Consider the following 24680-nt stretch of genomic DNA (forward strand, 5'->3'; position numbering starts at 1 on the left):
AAACCCAGCATGAAGCTCAACTGCTAAGATGATCCCTGTTTGTCGAGTAGGAACCCCCAAATGACAGACTTTGTGCTCGTGCCTTGTAACTCACAAGGAGCAGGTCTCTGTGTCTCTCCTCTTTGTTCTGTACACCTCAGACTCTGAATGTAACAGCAGGTCATTACCCTTGCAGAACTGTTTCTGCACTTATGGGGGTCTATCGATAAGGGGGAGGAGTCAGGTAGAGAACTTTGTGAAGTGTCTGCCACTCAACATCAGCAAAACCAACTGATTGACTTTCAACGCCCCAAAGAGCCTCAAGGTCCAGTCACTGTTCAGGGTCTGGAAGTGGAGGTGGTGCATTGCTACAGGTACCTGGGGGGTCGACATCAATGACAGGAAGGACTGGTCTCATAACACAGAGCTGTATAAGAAAGGGCAGAGTGGGCTCTTATTTTCTTAGGAGACTGCGCTGGTTAATTGTGGGTAATGACATCCTTTACATGTTCTACAACTTTGTGATGGCCAGAGTGGCATACTGGGCCAGTAACATCACTTCATGTGAGGCCCACCGAATCTACAAGCTTAATTAGAAAGGAAGGCTTGGTTATAATATGCACTCTGGACCCCCTGGAGGTAGAGAGGAGGAGAGAATGAAAAGAAAACTGAGTGCCATTATGAACAAAGCTGCACATCCTTTCTGTGACAAACCAGCACCGAGGACATTCAGACACACGAATCGTTCGGCAGAAGTGTGTCAAGAAACGCTAAGGGGGTTCCTTTATACCAACAGCCATATGTCAACCAGCAACCACTGGGACTGGCACTGCCAAGTCAGAAATTTACTTTTTTGTTTTCTTTCTTATTAGTCATTCTGGTGACTACACACACACACACACACACACACACACACACACACACACACATATATATATATATGGTTGAAATAGTTTTTACTGTCAAATAATGAGTACGTGACACGTGTTTCGCCCTAATTCTGGGCTCATCAGGCGTACACACTCACTGCACCCCCCTCTTGGGGAATCAAACCTCGGACGTCAGCGCTAGAGGCGAAGCCTATAATGTTGCGCCACGGCGTGTGGTTCGTTCATTTGACAGCATGTAGATCGGGATAAATTACATTCATGGCATTCGTAGTCTGAATCACAATCTGATTGTATGGGTGGTCACCTACCAGGTAACGCTTGTGGTTGGTCAGCAAGTCGGCTAACATCCGCCACGGTGCCCTCTTTCAGTTGCGAGAAGCAGATCATAGAATGGTTGTAATAGTTTTTACTGTCAAATAATGCAAAGAGTACACGACACGTGTTTCGCCCTCGCAACTGAAAGAGGGCACCGTAGCGGATGTTAGCCGACTTGCTGACCAACCACAAGCGTTACCTGGTAGGTGACCACCCATACAATCAGATTGTGATTCAGACTACGAATGCCATGAATATATATACTGTATATACACACACACACACACACACATACATATATATATACACACCAATACACATACTGTATATACAGTATCTATCTATCTATCTACAGTATCTCAGAAAAGTGAGTACACCCCGCACATTTTTGTAAATATTTTATTCTATCTTTTCATGGGACAACACTGAAGATATGACACTTTGATACAATGTAAAGTAGTCCGTGTAAAGCTTGTACAACAGTGTAAATTTGTTGTCCCTTCAAAATAACTCAACACACAGCCATTAATGTCTAAACCCTTTGGAATGATCTGGTTTACTGCATAAATTGGTCATAAAAAGTGACCTGATCTTCTTCTGTCACAGGCCCTGATGTACACAATGAGTTTAAGCCAATGACACACAGAAAATTCTACTCTTTTATGTCTTTATTTTACAAACGCATTCAACGTTCACAGTGGTAGTGGAAAAAGTAAGTGAAGCTTGGGATTTCATAACTGGTTGACCCTCCTTTGGCAGCAATGACCTCACCCAGGCGCGTCCCGTAACTGCAAATCAGACCTGCACATCATGCTGGGGGGGGGGGGGGGGTTTGGGGAATTTGTGCCCATTCTTCTCTGCACAACTGTCTTAACTCTTCCATATTCTTTGCTTGTCTTCTGTGTATGGCTCCCTTCAAGTCAGGATTGAGATCTGGGCTCTGACTGGGCCACTCCATTAGGCCGAGTTTGTTCTTCTGAAGCCATTGTGCTGTGGATTTGCTGTGGTGTTTGGGGTCATTGTCCTGTTGCATCATCCAGCCTCTTCTTAGCTTAATTAAGTTGACGGACAAACACCCTCACATTATCCTGGAGAATTTGTTGATAAACTTGTGAATTTATTATCCCCTCAATGATGGCAAGCTGTTCAGGCCCTGATGCAGCAAAGCAGGCCCAAATCATGATGTTCCCTCCACCATACTTAGATAAACGGGTATTTGGAAGAGAGGTGAAGAAGAGAGTACACGGAGGGCGGAGTGGCTTCAGAAGAGTGTCAGGAGTGATTTGTGACAGACGGGTATCAGCGAGAGTGAAAGGGAAGATCTACAGGAAAGTAGTGAGACCAGCTATGTTATATGGGTTGGAGATGGTGGCACTGAGAAGAAAGCAGGAGACAGAGCTGGAGGTGGCAGAGTTAAAGATGTTAAGATTTGCATTGCATAGATAGATACTTCATTAATCCCAAGGGGAAATTCACCTACTCCAGCAGCAGCAGCACACTGATACTTGACTGTAGGGATGATGTTTTGATGTTGATATGCAGTGCCCTTCTTACACCAAATGAAGTTCTGCTTGTTCCTCCCAAATAGTTCAATTTTGGTTTCATCACTCCACAAAACATTTTCCCAGTACCGTTTTGGAGTGTCCATGTGCTCTTTTGCAAACTTCAGGTGTTCAGCAATGTTCTTTTTTGATAGCAGTGGCTTCCTTCTGGGTGTCCTGCCATGGACTCCTTTCTTGTTCAATATTTTGCGCATAGATAGATACTTTATTAATCTCAAGGGGAAATTCACATGTGTTGACTCATGAACAGAGATGTTAGCCAGTTCTAATGACTTCTTTAAGTCCTTTGCTGTCAACTCTTCTTTACCTCATTGTTGACTTTGCATTGTGCTCTTGGGGTCATCTTAGCAGGGCACCCACTTCTAGGCAGAGTAGCCACAGTACCAAACTGTCTCCATTTATAGACAACTTGCCTCACAGTAGACTGATGAATATCTCTGATCTTTGAGATGACTTTGTAACCCTTTCCAGCCTTATGTAGATGAACAATTCTCGATTGTAGCTCTTCAGACAGCTCTTTTGTGCGAGGCGTGATTCCCATCTGGATATGCTTCTTGTCAAAAGCTTAAATATTGGGAGAAGGATGCGAAGGACAGAGCTGCCAGGTAAGAGGAAAAGAGGAAGGCCTAAGAGAAGGTTTATGGATGTGGTGAGAGAGGACATGCAGGTGATGGGTGTGACAGAACAAGATGGAGAAGACAGGATGATACGGAAGATGATGATCCTCTGTGGCAACCCCTAACGGGAGCGGCCGAAAGAAGAAGAAGAAGATAGATAATTCCTAGGGGTTCACATACTTTTTAGTTTGACTGTACAATATTATATATATATATTATAGGATTAAATTCCATTTTTAGGCATTAAAGTGTATATTTGCATTGTTAGACCACACACAATCTCACATTATGACAGCATGTCCCAACGTACACTAAATGAAATTAAAACACAGCTGGTAATTAGAAAGAAAGACAAACATCCTGGAGACGCGAGATTTAAAACGTTAAACACTTTTAACTCGAGTTTGCTGGCATTGCAGTCCACGAATCCAAGTGTCACAGAGCGCGTCTTCTAGGAGCGCAACAGCACCCTCTGCTGCAGCCTGCAGCACAGTACAGTCCAGCTGCTTTGGATTGCATTTATTCCACACGTCCAGGTTGTGAGAATGTATGGCACCAGCAGCTACTGCCACATTATTTCCCATAATAGTAAAAAAAAAAATGCATTCAAAGTTAAGAAAATCTAAATGAAAGATATGTGCACAAATAGAGATGAACAGAACGGACAGGCCCCACGTAAAAGTTGGGAAGCAAATGGCACCAGATGTCGGTGACACAAGAAAAATCCATCTCCTCCATGGATGGCATGAACAAAAAAACTAAAGAAATTCTCTCCTTAATGCGGGCAGGAAGCTTTAAGGGTGGTGATTAACAGGAAACGAATCTCTTCACCTCACATCAGCCCCAAGCTTGTGATTTGCAGTAGTGAAGGACCAGCTTTCCGTCGCTGCCAAAACACTAGGAGAAATGGGAACAACAGGGAGGTAGTGGGGGAGAGGAGGACAACATAACATTCAAATAATTATCTGTCTTGAATGAAGTTATTTATGACAAGCAGTTTAAATGGAAGTCGACACCTACAGTGGTGTGAAAAACTATTTGCCCCCTTCCTGATTTCTTATTCTTTTGCATGTTTGTCACACAAAATGTTTCTGATCATCAAACACATTTAACCATTAGTCAAATATAACACAAGTAAACACAAAATGCAGTTTGTAAATGGTGGTTTTTATTATTTAGGGAGAAAAGAAAATCCAAACCTACATGGCCCTGTGTGAAAAAGTAATTGCCCCCTGAACCTAATAACTGGTTGGGCCACCCTTAGCAGCAATAACTGCAATCAAGCGTTTGCGATAACTTGCAATGAGTCTTTCACAGCGCTCTGGAGGAATTTTGGCCCACTCATCTTTGCAAAATTGTTGTAATTCAGCTTTATTTGAGGGTTTTCTAGCATGAACCGCCTTTTTAAGGTCATGCCATAGCATCTCAATTGGATTCAGGTCAGGACTTTGACTAGGCCACTCCAAAGTCTTCATTTTGTTTTTCTTCAGCCATTCAGAGGTGGATTTGCTGGTGTGTTTTGGGTCATTGTCCTGTTGCAGCACCCAAGATCGCTTCAGCTTGAATTGACGAACAGATGGCCGGACATTCTCCTTCAGGATTTTTTGGTAAACAGTAGAATTCATGGTTCCATCTATCACAGCAAGCCTTCCAGGTCCTGAAGCAGCAAAACAACCCCAGACCATCACACTACCACCACCATATTTTACTGTTGGTATGATGTTCTTTTCTGAAATGCTGTGTTCCTTTTACGCCAGATGTAACGGGACATTTGCCTTCCAAAAAGTTCAACTTTTGACTCATCAGTCCACAAGGTATTTTCCCAAAAGTCTTGGCAATCATTGAGATGTTTCTTAGCAAAATTGAGACGAGCCCTAATGTTCTTTTTGCTTAACAGTGGTTTGCGTCTTGGAAATCTGCCATGCAGGCCGTTTTTGCCCAGTCTCTTTCTTATGGTGGAGTCGTGAACACGGACCTAAATTGAGGCAAGTGAGGCCTGCAGTTCTTTAGACGTTGTCCTGGGGTCTTTTGTGACCTCTCGGATGAGTCGTCTCTGCGCTCTTGGGGTAATTTTGGTCGGCCGGCCACTCCTGGGAAGGTTCACCACTGTTCCATGTTTTTGCCATTTGTGGATAATGGCTCTCACTGTGGTTCGCTGGAGTCCCAAAGCTTTAGAAATGGCTTTATAACCTTTACCAGACTGATAGATCTCAATTACTTCTGTTCTCATTTGTTCCTGAATTTCTTTGGATCTTGGCATGATGTCTAGCTTTTGAGGTGCTTTTGGTCTACTTCTCTGTGTCAGGCAGCTCCTATTTAAGTGATTTCTTGATTGAAACAGGTGTGGCAGTAATCAGGCCTGGGGGTGGCTACGGAAATTGAACTCAGGTGTGATACACCACAGTTAGGTTATTTTTTAACAAGGGGGCAATTACTTTTTCACACAGGGCCATGTAGGTTTGGATTTTTTTTCTCCCTAAATAATAAACACCATCATTTAAAAACTGCATTTTGTGTTTACTTGTGTTATATTTGACTAATGGTTAAATGTGTTTGATGATCAGAAACATTTTGTGTGACAAACATGCAAAAGAATAAGAAATCAGGAAGGGGGCAAATAGTTTTTCACACCACTGTACGAAAGCCATTAGACCTGGCAGTGCCCAACATGAACGCCCGTTACACGTAGGGTTAAAAGGCTTGGCAAATATTTCTCAGCCACACTATTGCTGACAGTGGGCACAGGCCTTTAGTATCATTGTTAACGCTGACTAGACAGCACTGAGGTGCAGTTATTTGTGACTTTGTCTCACTGTTCACAGATCCACTTCTGGCTTGGTCCTTGTCTGTGTGGCCATCTTACTTAATTGTTATAAAAATAATACAAAAAGAGTGTAAGTGCTGCTCCCCCCCCCCCCCCCCCCCAAATCCAACATCCTGGGTTCAAATCCAGGGCCCCATCACAGTCTGTATGGAGTTCTCCTCATGTCCTCCCACATGACAGATTGGCACTGTGCCACAACTTGGTTCCAGCCATGTGCCCGGTGCTGCAGAGATCGGCTGCTCACCCCATAAATTTGAATTAAATTAAAGCAGGATTTAAGAATGTTAAAGGAATACTGCTCCCAAAAATGATATTTTTTTTATGTGTTACTTACCCCCATATTGTTTGTCGTGATGGTGGAGAAAAAGTTTTAATCTCATGTTATACAGAACAGAAAGAAAAGGTTTTTGATAAAAATCAGTGTCTATGGTGACCAACGCTGGACAACAGCAGGCCTGCTGCTCTAACATCACATGTGATGAAGACCATGGAGAGGCTGCTGCTTCACCACCTGAGGCCACAGGTTCAACACGCCCCTCGACCCCCTGCAGTTTGCATACCAGGAGAAGGTGGGAGCAGAGGATGCCATCATCTACATGCTACACTAATCCCTCTCCCACTTGGACAGAGGCAGTGGTGCTGTAAGAATTATGTTTCTAGACTTCTCTAGCGCCTTCAACACAATCCAACCTCTGCTCCTTAGGGACAAGCTGACAGAGATGGAAGTAGATTCATACCTGGTGGCATGGATCGTGGACTATCTTAAAGACAGACCTCAGTATGTGCATCTTGGGAACTGCAGGTCTGACATTGTGGTCAGCAGCACAGGAGCGCTGCAGGGGACTGTACTTTCTGCGATCCTGTTCAGCCTATATACATCGGACTTCCAATACAACTCGGAGTCCTGCCACATGCAAAAGTTCGCTGACGACACTGCTATCGTGGGCTGCATCAGGAGTGGGCAGCAGGAAGAGTATAGGGACCTAATCAATGACTTTGTTAAATGGTGCGACTCAAACCACCTACACCTGAACACCAGCAAAACCAAGGAGATGGTGGTGGATTTTAGGAGGCCCAGACCCCTCATGGACCCCGTGATCATCAGAGGTGACTGTGTGCAGATGGTGCAGACCTATAAATATCTGGGAGTGCAGCTGGATGATAAATTAGACTGGACTGCCCAATACTGATGCTCTGTGTAAGAAAGGACAGAGCCGGCTATACTTCCTTAGAAGGCTGGCGTCCTTCAACATCTGCAATAAGATGCTGCAGATGTTCTATCAGATGGTTGTGGCGAGCGCCCTCTTCTACGCGGTGGTGTGCTGGGGAGGCAGCATTAAGAAGAGGGACGCCGCACGCCTGGACAAACTGGCGAGGAAGGTAGGCTCTATTGTTGGCATGGAGCTGGACAGTTTGACATCTGTGGCAGAGCGATGGGCGCTGAGCAGACTCCTATCAATTATTGAAAATCCACTGCATCCACTGAACAGGATCATCTCCAGACAGAAGAGCAGCTTCAGCGACAGACTGCTGTCACCGTCCTGCTCCACTGACAGACTGAGGAGATCGTTCCTACACCAAACTATGCGACTCTTCAATTCCACCCGGGGGGGTAAACGTTAACATTATATAAAGTTATTGTCTGTTTTTACATGCATTATTATCAATCTTTAATTTAATATTGTTTTTTGCATCAGTAAGGTGCTGCTGGAGTATGTGAATTTCCCCTTGGGATTAATAAAGTATCTATCTATCTATCTATCTATCTATCTAGAGTGTCTATGAAAAAAATCTCACTTTACTCCTGCTGCATAATCCACATGTCAGGGTATCTATTTGTGTTTTTACGAAAATATTCCCGTATGCTGAATTTGTGAGGCAGTGCCAACCCGACAGACTAATTGGCTTTTTTAAACCGTGTCTCTTTACACCTGAAGTGCCAACAGCACATATGAACACAGTCTAATAATAAATAAGATTACAGAAAAATCAGTCTGAACTGCAGCTCACCTCAAATAAGGTTCCAACTTCCTGGTCGGGTGAGGGTGCAAAGGACTGGTTTACATAAATAAACTGGGGAAAAAAAAAAAAAAAAAAAGAAAGAGTCACCCAACTATTTGTGCACAATTCAGTATATTTAATTAATAACAACATGCAAGACAAGATATGAGACTTGTAGATGTCTTTAGTCAACAGAAGACAAAACAAAGGCCTGTTCGCCACTGAACTGATAAGACCATAAAGAGTGGACTGTGATACGATTGTCAAAAGGGACCAATAATCAGCTACTCGATTACAAAGCAGTTCGTGACCATTTGCTCAAAGTGATGATCCTCGTAATTCAAGAATGAGACCAGTCTCTACAACTTGCAATGGTCCCTGTCTGCCTCAAATCCTCCACTATTGTGCCAGTGCCTAAACAAATCAACGGTCACCTGCCTTAATGATTACCGCCCTGTGGCTCTGACCCCAGTAATAATGAAGAGCTTTGAGAGAATCCTCCTAAAGTACATCAAGGATGCCATCCCTGCTGGATTTGACAACCATCAGTTCGCCTACAGGAGGAGGAACACATCTACAGAGGATGCCGTCTCAATGGTACTTCACACAGCCCTGACTCATCTGCAGTGCCCTAACACTTATGTTAGAATGGAATTCGTTGATTTTTAGTTCAGCGTTTAACACCGTAATCCCGGACAAGATGGTACAAAAGCTTCATAATCTGGGTCTGTCCACATCGTTGTGTCTCTGGATCAGGGACATTCTCACTAACAGGCCTCAGGAGGTTAGAATTGGAGATCGTACATCAGCCACGCTGGTTTTGAACACAGGCACGCCACAGGGTCGTGTGCTCAGCCCAGCACTCTTCACGTTATTTACGCACGGTTGCTTGGCCATCCATGACACAAATATGGTTGTGAAGTTTGCGGATGATACGACCGTGGTGGGTCTCATATCAGACAATGATGAGACTCATTACAGAGAGGAGATACAACACCTAGCACTATGGTGCCCAGCCAACAACCTCATCTTGAACACCAGCAAGACCAAAGAGATCATTGTGGACTATAGGAGGTCCAGAAGAACAGAACATACTCCTATATTTATACATGATGAGGCTGTACTGTGTGTGGACAATATCAAGTTCTTGGGTATCCACATCACATCAGATCTGACCTGGGGCCTCATGTATAACGCCGTGCGTAGAACTCACACTATAACATGGCGAAAGCACAAAAGCGGGATTGTGCGTACGCACAGAAAAATCCAGATGCAGGAATCTGTGCGCACGCATACTTTCACGTTCTTCTACTACATAAATCCCGATTTGCGTGAAAAGTAACGCACGTGCACGCGCCTTCTGTCCCGCCCCAACTCCTCCCAGAATTACGCCTCTTTGAATATGCAAATCAATATAAATAGCCTTCTGTGAAAAGACAATGGGAAAAGCACGGGAGAAAATATAAGAATTTCAGCGAATACCAAGTGGAGGCAAAGGAAAAACATACCATTTGTTGGTTTAAACAGTGGAATAATCAACAAAAGGAAGCTGATCGAGTGACAGAGTGTCAGAGAAACTCGAAGGCTCAACTTCACAAAGTCGCACAGTGCCCGAAATAAAAAAGAAATCACATATCAAAGTCGCCGTGAAAAAGCGAGTCGTAGCCCACCGTCTGAGTGTCATATGAAAGCTTATTAGGGGACAGACAAAAAACATAGGCACACAGTAGGAAAAAAGCACGAAATGTCAACTTTAATCTCGAAATTTCCACTTTAATCACGTAGTTTATTTTGCCATTAAAGTAGAACATCATAAACTTCATCTTAAAATCGTTTAATTTACTAGTTTCTCAAATCCTATTGTAACTAAAGTGGCATGTTAAATGCTTTGTTCTGTATTTGATCTTCTATGTGCTCTGTGTATGAATCACTACCTGCTTTTTAAACGGGCTTTCTCTTTCTCCGACGGGACACATACTCCATTACATTCTTGATATTACAGCTCTCTGAATAATTAAAATACTGAGATGTATACGTGATATCTTTTTCATGATGATAGGAATGAAAGCATGTTATTAAACATGGGAACACGGTGGCGCAGTGCTTGTTCATGTCTCACGCAAGAGGCTTGCTGTGCCATGCGCAACCTTCAATTAAATAATTTATCACAGCAGTACTGTCTCTTTCAAACGTACTAACCTCCAATTCCTGTCCTTACTTTTCTTTCTCCAAAAACTCAATCGCCACACAATAAGCTCTGTAATAGACGTGAAGCCATCTGTAAGCTTAGAACTTCGATTCTTCAAAACTTTTAAGGAACATTGAAATATCTTAGTAGTACATGTTTAATTATTATATCCGTCTGTCTTTCCAGTGTCGCGTCAGCACCAGCAAGAATACAGAGCATGGCAGGAACAATTACTGAACTAGCTAGCGCTGCGGCAAAACGTGTCCTCACATGTTTAATTATAAACAATACAGATTATTTAAATGAAGTTAAAGTTTTATCTGTATAATATAATCAACATGTTTTGCTGCATTTTGTCTTAGAAATGAATACCGTCATCACATGTAAATACGCGCTTTATAAAGTGGCGCAGGTTGTGCAATATTATAACTGTAGTGCAGGTTTACAGTGGGGTAATTGTACTTATAAGTCCAAATATTTCTACAAGGAGCACTTGATGGACTGATTGAGTGCGTTTAGAGTTCTTGGGATGAAACTGTTTCTAAACCGCGAAGTCCGTACAGGGACTAAAGCGTTTGCTGTGGCTCAGGCAGCATCTGCTTCATGCTGTGTACTGATAATTCTCTTTCCAATCAGCTGCTGCTGTGATTTCCCACTCAGATACAGTGATATAAATACTCCGAGTGGTGCAGTGAGAGTAATGTGGGAAAAGATGATCTGCTGTGGCAACCCTTAACGGGATCAGCTGAAAGAAGATGCAGTGAGAGTTACAACGCTAAAGCAGTTCTGGTATTTGGAATACTATGGCTATTCCCTGGACCATTATATTGCTACAGGTTAATTACAATCAGATGCATTACACTAATAAACAATATGCAGTTAATTTCAGTGTATTTATAAAGCCGCGCCAGGAATGTGGATTTAAGAATGAAAGGGTGATCACACAGGGACAGTAGCACTGCTTTGACGCTGGGTGCCGCCAGTCTGCAAAACCGGGCGGATAAATTGCGTACACCAAGGAATGAGTTACCGTGGAAATGTGCGTGGCTTTACGCCAAGTTTAGGTTTTATACATCGCAATTTGAGCGTGGAAAGGTTCGTACGCAACATTTCTGTGCGTACGCACCGTTTATACATGAGGCCCCTGGTCTTTGAACACATCTCACCTGGTAAAGAAGGCCCAACAAAGACTTCTCATCCTCAGGAATATGAGACGTGCTGGATTCTTCTCTCGGCTGTTCACAAACTTCTACAGATCCGCTATAGAAAGTATTCTCTGTCACAGTATGACAGCGTGGTACGGCAGCTGCACAGCACAGGAAGGACTTGGTAGTGATGGTGAGAACAGCACAGGGGATTGTAGGAAGTCCTCTCCTAGACTTGGACTCTGTATATGCTGGAAGGGTGCAGAAGAGGGCCAAATGTATAGCTGCGGATCTCACCCATCTGGGAAATGGACTGTTTGTACCATTGCCTTCGGGAAAGTGGTACAGAAACATTAAAACACGTACCAGCAGACTGAAACGACAGCTTTTTCCCCAACGCTGTGAAGTCCATCTGCCCCTGCTGATACCCACACATACGTCTACCCCTAACCTGCCCCCCTGTAGACATGCACATGCGCTTTCCCTGGTAATCAAACACACACACACTCGTATTCCTCCCCTGCAGACCCACGCACACAGATCACTGGTCTCTACAGGCGTACTACCTCAGGAAAAAAGTCAGGACTCGATGAGGTTTTATTGCTGCTGTCTTTTATACTTATTATGTTCATTTTATTATTTATAGCATATTGTGTATTTAAGTATTCTGCCTTGAAGCAGAGTCCCACCAACAAAACATTTTGTTATGTGTATGCATAATGACAATAAAAGAATTCTATCTATCTCCTTCGTAAACACTCCGTATTACTCACTGGGACACGGATATTAAAAATATGGCATGACTGGCTAATCTGCAGTTAGGAACAAAGAAATAAAGCATTTGCATCTCACTTTCCCAACTCTACACGTTACAAACATCTTGCAGAGTAAAGGCTCTAAAAACTCATTCTGGGGTCCCTGGCAGCGCTACATTTGCATCAGGAACCTTTTGTGTCACTGAACAACTGATTGGATTTTAAAGGGCTTAGAGGTGCTGCTACTTCTGGAATTTACCCTTTAGCCCCACTCTCTTCAGAATCGGGTAGGGCATCCATGCCAGCACTGGGTCACTTGTGTTCTAGCGTACAGGTACACCTGTTGCTCTATTCTGCCACCACACTTCCTAATGCTTCACCCGGGCACACAGAATGCATGTTGGGTTTGCCACCCCCAAAAGAGAGCTAGTCTTTTACACTGGCATTTGCCATTTACAGCGGGTTCAGCCGCCGTTTATGCCCTATTTTTCTATTTTCCAGACCTTTCCTGCTATTGGCGGAGCAGTTTTTGTTGTCTTTTGAGTTTTACATCAAGCACATACAAATTTTGTGAATTTCCCCTTGGGATTAATAAAGTATCTATCTATCTATCTAAGCTTAAAGCTGCCTCTGGCATTAGACTTGTCTTCCCTGGCTGGCAACTCCTCACAGTAGCCGCAGACCATCCCTACATCTTCATGTCCGATACTTGGCCACATCACCTGTTGTTTGCAATCCAGAAATTCTTTCTTCAGATGGCTTCCATTATAAAAGTCTTAAGCTGATGTCAGACTTGCCAACTACAGTTGCTGATCTTGTTGCTGGACCATGTCAGTTTAAAAAAACGGAAAAAAATCACTGACAGCGTCACATTTACCAACTGCATGACGGATTTCCAGCACGGTTGTGACAGCCAATAAGCACATGCTGCCCGACAGAGCCGGCGCTGTACAAACGGTTGACAGATACGGCGAGTTCAGCCGCCATTTAGGCCAGAGTTTTCTTTTTTCCATTCTGTCACGGTACATAAAATGCGAGACATCTGTTCCGTTTGTGAAGTTCAAAACACCTGTGACCCTTATGCCTCTTCACAACATTCTACGCATTGTACTGCAGGATGAGCATTCATTGGTTGTCAGCTCTCACGCACACAGAGCTCGTAACCCTAACCCTAACACAAAATTAAACCTGTTTGATTTATTTGGAGTGAGTCACAAAATTCTTGGGAGCGAGCTTCTGGGTGTGTCACATTATGCGACTGGGAGGCACTTGAGCACACCACCAATTGCCTCCAATGCTATAAGATTATGTGAACAAAGGTTACGACTGAAAATCTATGGAAAAAATCATGTAATGTCACATAGCCTTTAGCTGCCTAGAAGTTCAAAATGCATCTATTAGAGTCCTGACTCAGACCAGTGACAGAAATCAAATCAGCTGGGTCACCCACACTCACTCCTCAATAAAGCTCTGCTAAAACCTTAATAAGTTGTCACCACAGATTTCCCTTAATTATCCATCTACACCAGGCATGTCAAACATGCGGCCCGCAACAGAAAGCCCGCATGACAGATCCTAGTTAGCACTAAACTTGTACAAAACGATTACTATCGTTTGTGATTAACGCTGAAGATGCAGAATGATTCACTTATTGACTTTTCTTACTTCTGCCTTCTGACAAAAGCATGTTTTCCCATGGCATTACAGTACCAGAAACGTCATCTGCTAGTATAGCCACGAGCCTTGAGCAAAGTTAATGAGCCGCAGCGTCACAACTGAAGTGCTAGGCTGCAGCAGCCTGACAGCAGGGGCGGCCTTAGGCATGTGCAAACTGTACACCTGCACAGGGGCCGCCACGCCAATATATATTGAATATAAAACAGAAAGAGAAAATAACGACACAGTTGACGGCAATGTGGCCGAAAAACATTATGTTTCTTGTTAATTAGTACGCTGTATTTACTAATGTCGCTCGAGTCGGAGCAGTAAGCTATATGTAGTATTATAACGTTCTGCCGTAATGAGAATATCACGGGCCGCCACTTGGTTTTCAAGTTACAGAAACGCGCATATAGAAGCATGTCATGAGCACGTGGCGGCTATGCAGTGTTCGCATCCATCTGCTGTGCATAAGATACCATATTGACATTGGCGGGCAAAGGGGCCACCGATTCTTTCTCTGCCAGGGGCCGCCACGAGCCTAGAGCCGCCCCTGGCAGGGCTGCCGAGACTTTCCACTGGGCAGAACTGACCATCATGAGTAGTAATAGCTCGCATATTTTCATGTTTTTTTGCTCTAGTTTTATGTAATTTTGTGCTAGTATTGTAACGAACAGTTAGTGCAGACTACAGCTGAAGATCTGAAGTGGACGTGACAAGTTGGCGAGTTGTTTATTATCAAATTTTTGTGATTTTGAGTTTGTAAAAAATCAGTGTAGGTCAGGGGGCTTTCTGCACATCGGCTTATTTTACAATATAAACTGGGAAGTAAACTTAGTAAAGTAAAATTTGATTTTTGGAGGATTTGTTTTCCAACTTGAATTACTGAGCAATGAATTCAGTGAGCGTTTTCGTAATTTCAGTTCACACGAACAGGACTTTGCGCTGTTTACATCACCCTACTCTTACAACGTTGTGAATGCGCCTGAGAATATCCAAATGGATTTGATTGAAGTGCAGTCAGATTCTATTCTGAAGGCAAAATACAACAAAGTTGGTGTGCCAGGCTTGTATGCTTACCTGCCACCCTCGTATGTGCAGATCTGTAAGTTGGCATTGAGTGTACTGTCTATGTTTGGAAGCACTTACCTTTGTGAGCAATTATTTTCGTTAATGAAGGCTACCAAAACCCCACATCGCTCAAGACTTACCGTCGAGCACCTTTGATCCCTCATAAAAGTTACAGCTGCACAAGATTTCAAGCCTGATATTGACAAACTGGTTACTAACAAGAGATGCCAATTGTCGGGATAAAAGAAATAGATCTCACACTGTAAGACTCCAATATAAGCAATGAATATAATATAATAATATATGGACCTAGCTAAGAGGCTAAGACTCTAATTGTACGCTGTTGTATGGAGATTGTATGGAAATAAATTGCTTTTCTTTAAACTTTAAGTGTTACATTTTTTAAAGTTTTCAGTATTGGAAAGAAAGCTACAGTAACTTTGTATAATAGTATTTGTTACAGTGCGGCCCGCTGACGCACATATGGCAGTCGAAGCGGCCCACCAATGATAGTGAGTTTGACATGCCTGGTCTACACTGCTAAACCATGATAAACCCCTGGGAACAAAGATCTTCCAATATCTCCTTTCTTGCCCTACCAATGCCTCATTACATTGACCCGTACACAGCTTTATACCTCTTCTTTACTGGACCTCTCTCCTTAAGTCTGTTTGAGGGTCCCCTACATTATAATATTGTTTCACTCGTCTAGACATCAGACCCCTTAGTGTTTGTTAAAATTACTTTCAAAGTGATAGTAAACATACATTATTGATCTCATGGAAAAATTACACATGGTTTAATCTTGTTGAGCTCCTACGTTTATTTTCATACTGTATTGTAATCTTATTTATCTTAACGGTGCTATAAAACACTGAAGACGATCACTAAATAAAACTGATACATTGCAGATAAAGAAACTAACCAGCTGATCAGTTGAATCCAGTTTAAGGAACTTCTTGATAAACTGCACAAGAGCCTGGATAGTCCGGCTGCGCTCCACGGACCATTTTTTAGTTTTCATAATCGGTGTGTCTCCTACAGCCTTGAGGAGGATATCAACTTGGATGCGCCAGAAGAGCACATGGAGGAAAGAGAAAGAACATGAAGTGTAATAAATATAAAACAGCACGATCTGCCTTAACACATTCAGACATTACTTCACGCTTTATTTTTTTAACAAACTACAGCAAAAAGAAACACATAATATTTTTGTCTTCGGGAAAAAAATCTGAAAAACCCACTTCCGGAATTTTTACACGCCCTTACACCATAAGATAAATTCAATTGGCTAGTTCCCAACGCGCCTCTCACCCATTGGACAACTTCACTGTCAGTCATTACATGCTGACTATTATCAGCTATGGCGGCATTCTGATGAACCCACTTCTGTTTATTTTTACTGGAAAGTTTTCCGAGGATACGCATTCTGGGAAACAATCAAGGCAGCTTACTTTTCTTCTTCTCTTCAGCAACGGCCAAGTCCTCTGTCGCTGCTGGCGCTGCCTCTGGACCGGTCTCTGCAGTGCAGTCTTCGCTTTCTGACATCTTGGGTAAGTGTACAGCCGACTTCTGGGACGTGACAACATTCTGGTATTTCATTGGGTGTCGGTACTTGTCTATCAGCAACGCTGTAATTTCTATTGGCTACAGACTATAGGGGGTGGATTGATTTCTTCCTGTATTCTCTAAAACTACACATTTCACTTCATGTTGAGTTGTACTGATCGTATTGTATTTGGCGTTCAAGGGTTCAAAGTGGTGTTCATGTTCGTTGATGATGCGACTTCTTGGTAAAAATCGTTAACTGGTTCATTTACTTTTAAAACGTTTTATTTATTTAGCACCTGCAAAAAGCAAAATAAGAAAATTTCCACACTAAAAAATGGAAAGAAGCACTGGCGTTTCAATTGTGTTAGCATTAAAAGTAGCTTTACCTCAGATTATTTCTTAATCAGCGTAGAAGTAACCCTTTCCTTTTTTCATTTCTAAAAAAACGAACTGTCACATTGAAATGAGCATTCATGTTTTCAGCTTTTAAGAATTGTAATCGCGTAGGTTACACGAATTAAGTTTTCGACATGCAGACGTTTTACGTTTTACGTTCCAGCATCGCACTCAAGTATCGTTTGACGTTTTCTCCAGAACCTGTCAACAGACTTTTTTTTTTAATGTTCCCAACAAGCTGACATAAACAGAAATGGGCGGGTACGACGAGAGGGGGCGTAACCTAGTCGTTATGGCAACGACCAATAACTGCCAGGGCTCCAAGAATTTATTGGCATGGCCCACCTTTGCGCTGACCTTAAACTTGTGGATATTTTAAAGAGAAAAGAAGGCAGGCCTGCGCACGGGTATTTCATGTTTTTATTATTATCATTATAATGATTATGAATCCTATTTGTATATACATTCCTTTTAGGAATATTTGTTAAAGTGTGTATTTTGTCTTGGGTGCTGGGATTGAATCCCAGGCTGGACACTGTCTGTGTAATGTTATCACGGTCTTATTGCAGGCAATTTTTGGCAATATAAAGGCGGCTATAAACTGGCTTTAGTGTGGCTGAGTTTAGGTTTATGGGTGTGCGTGATCCATGTTAGGGGCTGTCCTTTCCAGGGCACATTCCACCTTGGATGAGTACTGATTGTCCGTGACCCTGGTCTGGATGACAGATTTAGAAAATTAAATGGGTATTAATGTGAATGTATACACAAAATGTATGCATTCGTTGTGCAAACACTATACTTATACTGGGTAGGGCCTCATTTTGCTCTCAAAACGGCCTCCGTTCTTCCTGGCGTGGATTCCACTAGATATTCCTTTGACTTTCTGGTCCATGTTGACAGGATTGTAAGTGAGATTTGTCATCTGCCTGTTCATGCTGTGCATCTCCTCTTCTACCACAACCCAAAGGTGTTCTTTTGGATCGAGATCTTGTGACTGGGAAGGTTGCGGAGGAACCCTGAGCTCATTGTCATGTTCATGAAGCCATTCTGCTTCGTGACATGGTGTATTGTCATGCTGGAAGTAGCCATTAGAAGATGGGTCAATTGTGGCCATGAAGGGCTGCGCTTGGTCAGCAACAATACTCAAATAGGCTGTAGCATTGTTGATTAGCATTAACAGGCCCAAAGTGTGCCAAGAACACATTCCCCACACCATCACATGACCATCACCACCACCACCATCATCCTGGGAATGTTGACACAAGGCAGGTTGGATGCAGAGGTTCATGCTGTTGGGGCCAAATTCTGACCCCACCACCTGTGTGCCTCAGCAAAAATTGAGATACTTCAGACCAGACTACATTTTTGCTAGTCTTCAACTGTCCAGTGTTGGTGAGCCTGTGCCCTCTGCACCCTCATCTCTGTTTTTGGCTGACAGGAGAGGACCCAGACGTGGTCTTCTGTTGTTGTAGCCCTTAACACCTTAAGTTCCAACATGCTGTGCATTCTGAGATGCTTTTCTGCTCACCACAGTGGTACAGAGTGTTTATCTGAGTTACCGTGGCCTTTGTGTCAGCTTCAACCACCCTGGCCATCCTCGCCTGACCTCTGTCATCATCAAGGGGTTTCCATCCACAGAACTTGCCTCTCACTGAGTGTTTTTTGTTTTTTCGTACCCATCTGAGTAAACTCTAAAGACTGTTGCATGTGCAAATCCCAGGAGATTAGCAGTTACAGAAACACTCAAACCAGCCTATCTGGCGCCAACAATCATGCCATGAAATCACTGAGATCACATTTTTTTGTTCTCCATGTTGGTATTTGATGTGTATTTCCTTAATTAAGTGTACGTCTACCAGTCCAATTACAACGAATATGGCATGCAGAGCAGGTGATATGTAAGTAAAAAATTATTTCAAATCTAGAACAGACATCCATTTTCCTAACCCGCTCATCCAGCGGAGCATATCCCAGCAATCATAGGGCACAAGGCAGGACAAACTATGACAGGCCACCAGTCCATCACAGGTTGAACACACACACCAGTTTAGCATTGGTAATTCACCTAGTCTACGTGCTTTTGGCTGTGGAAGGAGACCCACGCAGACACAGAGACAACATGCAAACTTCATGCAGAGAGAACCCGGCATGTGATCCCCAGTCATAAACCCTTTTAATGTATTTAGGGGTCATGTGGACCTACCCCTGGTAGCACTGGGTTTAAGGCTGGAAACGTCCCTGGACAGAACATCAGTCCAGTGCAGGGCCCACTCGCACACGTGTCACACTGGGTCCTAACTTAACCAGGACTTCTTTGTGGATGTGGGAGGAACGCCAAAGAGAATGTGCAGACTACACATGGACAACTGCCTGGTGTAAGATTTGACCCCCAGTGGCCTCATGCATAACGCCTTGCGTAGAATCCACACTAAAACATGACGTAAGCACAAAAGTGGAAATGTGCTTACACACAAAAAAATCCAGATGCATAAATCTGTGCGAACGCCAGCTTCCACGTTCTTCCGCTACATAAATCCCGGTCAGCGTGAAAAGTAACGCACCTGCACGCACCTGCTGTCCCGCCCCAACTCCTCCCAGAATTACGCCTCTTTGAATATGCAAATCAATATAAATAGCCCTTAAGATCAGCCTTCTGTGAAAAGACAATGGGAAAAGCACGGGGGAAAATAGAAGGATTTGAGCGAATACCAAGTGGAGGCAAAGGAAAAACATACCATTTGTTGGTTTAAACAGTGATATAAACAATAAAAGGAAGTTGATCGAGTGACATAGCGTGTCGGAGAAACTCGAAAGCTCAAGTTCACAAAGTTGCACAGTGCCCGAAATAAAAAAGGAGCTGTCACATATCAAAGTCACTGTGAAAAGGCGAGTCGTAGCCCACCGTCTGAGTGTCACATGAAAGCTTATTAGGGTACAGAGAAAAAAAAAATAGGGGCACAGTGGAGGAAAAAGCACGAAATGTCAACTTTAATCTCGAAATTTCCACTTTAATCACATAGTTTATTTTGTCTTTAAAGTAGAACATCATAAACTTTATCTTAAAATCGTTTAATGTTTAGTTTCTCAAATCCCATTGTAACTAAAGTAGCACATTAAATGCTTTGTTTTGTATGTGATCTTCTATGTGCTCTATGTGTGTGAATCACTACCTGCTTCTTAAACGGGCTTTCTCTTCCTCTGACAGGACAAAGAATCCATTACATTCATAATATTACAGCTCTCTGAATAATTAAAATACTGAGATGTATACGTGATATCATTTTCATGATGATAGGAGTTAAAGCATGTTATTAAACATGGGAACACGATGGCACAGTGATTGTTCATATCTCACGCAAGATGCTTGCTGCGCCATGCGCGACCTTCGATGAAATACTTTATTGTAGCAGTACTGTCTCTTTCAAACGTACTAACCCCTAATTCCTGTCTTTACTTTTCTTTCTCCAAGTAACCAATCGCCACACAATCAGCTCTGTAATAGACGTTAAGCCATCTGTAAGCTTAGAACGCTGATTCTTCAAAACTTTTAAGGAACATTGAAATATCTTTGTAGTACATGTTTAATTATTCTATCCATCTATCCTTCCAGTGTCGCGCCAGGCACAGCAAGAATACAACGCAATGCAGGAACAATCCGTGAGTGGAGCTCCAGCTCCTCGCTAGCGCTGCAGCACCGTATACTTAAAATTAAAGTTTTATCTGTATAATATAATAAACATATTTTGCTGCATTTCATCTTAAAAATGATATCGTCATCATATATAAATACGCGCTTTATAAAGTGGCTCAGGTTGTGCAATATTATAACTGTATCGCAAGTTTACAGTGAGGTGATTGTACTTATAAGTACAAACAGTCCTACAAGGAGCACTTGATGGACTGATTGAGTGCATTTAGAGTTCTTGGGATGAAACTGTTTGTGAACCGCGAGGTCTGTACAGGAAAGGCTCTGAAGCGTTTGTTGTATGAGAGCAGTTCAAATAGACAGCGTGGCTGAGGCAGCGTGTGCTTGATGCTGTATACCGATAATTCTCTTTCCAGTCAGCTGCTGTAGAGCTGTGATTCACACTCAGATACAGTGATATAAATACTCCGAGTGGTGCAATGAGAGTAAAATGGAAAAAGATGATCCGCTGTAGCAACACCTAACGGGAGAAGCTGAAAGAAGAAGAAGAAGGTGCAGTGAGAGTAACAACGCTAAAGCAGTTATGGTATTTGGAATAGTTTGACCATTCTGTGGACCATTATATTGTTACAGGTTAATTACAATCAGATGCATTAAACTAATAAACAATATGCGGTTCATTTCAGTGTATTTATAAAGCTGCGTCAGGAATGTGGATCTAGAAAAGAAAAGGTAACCACACAGGAACAGTAGCACTGCTTTGACGCTGGATGCCACCAGTCTGCAAAACTGAGCGGAGAACTTGCGTATGCCAGGGTATGAGCTACCGTGGAAATGTGCGTGGCTTTATGCCAAGTTTAAGTTTTATACATCGCAATTTGAATGTGGAAACGTTCTTACGCAACATTTTTGTGCGCCCGCACCGTTTATACATGAGGCCCCAGGAACCTGGATTTGTGAACCAGCATGCCCTATAAACTGTACCTCAGAAATGGTTTATTGTTCCGGATCAGGTCTATGTGTGAAGCTGGCTAGTATCCAGTAAAATTAACACAATTAGAGAGATCAGTGGTGGTTTCTGTTGTCGTGGAGTCAAACGGGTGTTGATTGGTATCTTCTTGTGCGTCCAGTCAAGAGGGCAGGAGTCAAGTGAACTGCAGGTTGTGTCCCAGAATGCCAAATTTATACATGATTGAAAACTGGAAAAGCAGGAAGGCTCATGCTTAGAAATCACCCACAAATTGCTCAGTTCCTTCTTTCTTTCTCTTTCTTTCTCTCTCTTCTCTGCCATCTCCACTCCTCTCCTTGCAAGCTTTGTCCTCCACTTCCCGACTCTGGCTTCCTGAATGGAGTGAGACGGCCTCTTTTATATTGCACCCGGAAGTGCTCCAAGTGCTGCTCTGTCCTGTTCTGGCAGCACTCCCGGGTGGGGCGGAAGTGCTGCATGGGCACCCGGAAGTATTCCAGGTGCACAACGGATTCTCCTCCGGCAGGGCTTCAGAACCATTCAAGTGCCCCCTGGCAGTGACCACGGGTCCCAATAGGGTTGTGCTTCCAAGCTCCAAGCCCGTGGTCTCGAGCCAGTGGTGTCCTCTCTTGTTCTGGTGGACATATTGTTCCAAATCTGTCCTCTCCCCCTGGTCTTTCCATCACAGGGGCATCCTGGTGGGGCAAGGTCCCTGGTCGTCTGCCACAAGTGCTAGATTTGTTAGGGTACGTTGTGAGTGTCTGAGTCCGCACTGACTTCCCATTCTCTGCCTACCTTGGGTCCAGTGCTCCCAGTGGAGGCTCACAGCATCAGGTGCATTGGGGCTCTCATTGGAAAATGGATGGTTACTGATGTTTTTAAAATCTGGATGAACAGAATTAAAAAAAAAAAATCCTTCAAACCATTTTCTAACTTTAACCAGCACAGGTTTATGGGTAGCCATTTGCCTTCCTCGTCCAGACTGGGCTCAAGATAACAGCACACCTTAGGCAATTTTAAAAGCACCTTTTAAAATTTCTAAATAGCAATTTAGGTTTGAGCATTTTTGTATTTAGAGATACAGGATGGTGGCACAGTAATTAGTCTTACAGTAGCATATCACATTTTAATAATAATTCTTTACATTTATATAGCGCTTCAGTGAGTGGGGAGCCACTTCAACCACCACTCATGTGCAGTGATGATGTGGCGGCAGCCATTTTAGTGCCAGTACACTCGCCACACGTGAGCTGTTAGGTGGTGAAGTGGTGAGAGAGAGATAGCCAGTTAGAGACAGGGGGGTGATTAGGGGGCCAGAATGACCAGATTAGCCTGAACATCAGGATACACCCTACTCTTTATGTAGGATGTCCAGGGATCTTTTTATGACCACAGAGAATCAGGACCTCAGTTTTATGTCTCATCTAAAGGATGGCACCATCTTAACAGCACTGCACTGCACTTCACTGGGGCATTAGGATCCAAAAATCAAACCACAGGGTAAGCGCCCCCTGATGGCCTAACCAACACCTCACAGGTGGCACAGTGGTAGTGCTGCTGCTTTGCAGTAAGGAGACTGTGGAAGATTGTGGGTTCGCTTCCCGGTTCCTCCCTGTGTGGATAGCGCTTTGAGTACTGAGAAAAGCGCTATATAAATGTAATGAATTATTATTATTATTATTACCTCTTCCAGGAGCAACCCAAACTTTTCCTGGTTGGTCTCCCATCCGAGTACTGGCCGGGCCCAAACCTGCTTCTCTCCGCTTTCATCCCACAGTCCAAAGACATGCAAGTTAGGTGAACTCGACCTTAGTCTGTGGATGGTGTGTGTGTGTGTGTGTGTGTGTGAGAGTTCACCCTGTGATGGACTGGCACCCTGTCCAGGGGTTTGCTCCTGCCTTGCACCCTGTGCTAGCTGGGATAGGCTCCAACACCCCCCACAACCCTGTTCAGCAATAAGTGGGTTAGAAAATGATGTCATCTGATTCTGGCTGTTACTTATATAAATCAGGCCAAGCGCTGAACTTTTTTTCTTAAGAGGAAGAAAGGAGAGAAGACATGTCAGATGGCCAAATTGGAAGACCCTGTGTGTAACAAACAAGAGTGCCACATCTAAGGTGACGACATTGTAAGAATCATTGTATGTAGTGCCTTTCACAAACAGAGTGACACGGTGGCATAGCAGTTAGTGTTTGAGTCCAACACCCAGCTGTTATCTGTGTGGAGTTTGCATGTTGCCCTGTCCTGTCCTTTGTGTGTGTGTGTGAAAGTGAATGCGTCCATAGGTGGGCCTTACAGTGAAATGGCGCTCTTTCCTGGACTGCATTCTGCCTTGCTCTTAGTAGTGATGAGGTAAGAATTGGATTAGGTGGGTGTGAGATTGACTGCATTTCATCACAGCATGGTGCCAAGGAGTTATATAAAGCAAACAGGAATAACATTTTAAAGTACTTGAGGTTAGGAAGACCAAAGTCTTATGCTAAGAATGGCAGAAGTTACAAGGTAAGGTTGGCATACTCGCCGATCTTGGCACCGGGCAGTGGCGACGTGTTACAAGTTGATCAGCACTTGAGAGTAAGAATTTCACCGAACTCTCACCACATGAACTTATGAAGCTATGGAGTACAATAAAATATAACTTGTATGACAGGAATGGACGCTAGAGGCACTGTTGCCCCGTGAAACCCCACAGACAGACGTCCAGGACACACGTTTAAAAGCACCAAGAAGAATTTCTTCAAATAAAGTGCACAAAGCTCTGCACACTCCACAATTCTCCAATAACAATAATAATAAAGAATAATCAATACAATAATCGCAATCCTCCACTCCTCCCAGCAGCTCCAGCTCTGCTGCTGGGTTTCCCAAAGTCCTTTAAATAGTTCATGGCCCGGAAGTGTTCCTTCTCTGGGTCAAACGCCACATCATCCTTTCTCAAGTAGCCCGGAAGTACTGCGGGCTTCCGTCCTCGTGCCTCCGAACTACTTCTGGGTCATAATAATAGTAAGAGTCCCCAGGGTCCTTGTAAGCTCCCCCTGGCGGCACCCACAGCACGCCACAGGGCTGAGGAAACGAACTCCATGTCCCATGATGCCCTGAGGGAATCCGGGGAAC

General features: G+C 43.4%; 2 protein-coding genes across 3 annotated transcripts in view; one reads left to right on the plus strand and one right to left on the minus strand.

Moving 5' to 3' along the window:
• Positions 1-1565: 1565 nt before the first annotated feature.
• On the minus strand, positions 1566-16903 carry atg12 (ATG12 autophagy related 12 homolog (S. cerevisiae)). The gene is made up of 4 exons (XM_028821612.2): positions 16461-16903; positions 15932-16068; positions 8198-8260; positions 1566-4260 (listed from the first exon to the last, which is right to left on the minus strand). The coding sequence occupies exons 1-4, from the start codon at positions 16606-16608 to the stop codon at positions 4201-4203; spliced, it is 408 nt and encodes a 135-aa protein (XP_028677445.1). The 5' UTR covers positions 16609-16903; the 3' UTR covers positions 1566-4200.
• The window catches only part of isoc2 (isochorismatase domain containing 2), a 30659-nt gene continuing 22398 nt past the window's right edge, over positions 16420-24680 (plus strand). The window contains exon 1 of one of the 2 annotated variants that reach the window (XM_028821610.2): positions 16420-16559. The gene's annotated coding sequence lies outside the window, so the exon portion shown is untranslated. Of the gene's footprint in view, positions 16560-17246; positions 17361-24680 lie in introns of those variants that run through there. The other variant, XM_028821608.2, reaches the window with a different exon arrangement.

Source organism: Erpetoichthys calabaricus, chromosome 16 (genome assembly GCF_900747795.2).
Source record: "Erpetoichthys calabaricus chromosome 16, fErpCal1.3, whole genome shotgun sequence".
NCBI lineage: Eukaryota > Metazoa > Chordata > Cladistia > Polypteriformes > Polypteridae > Erpetoichthys > Erpetoichthys calabaricus.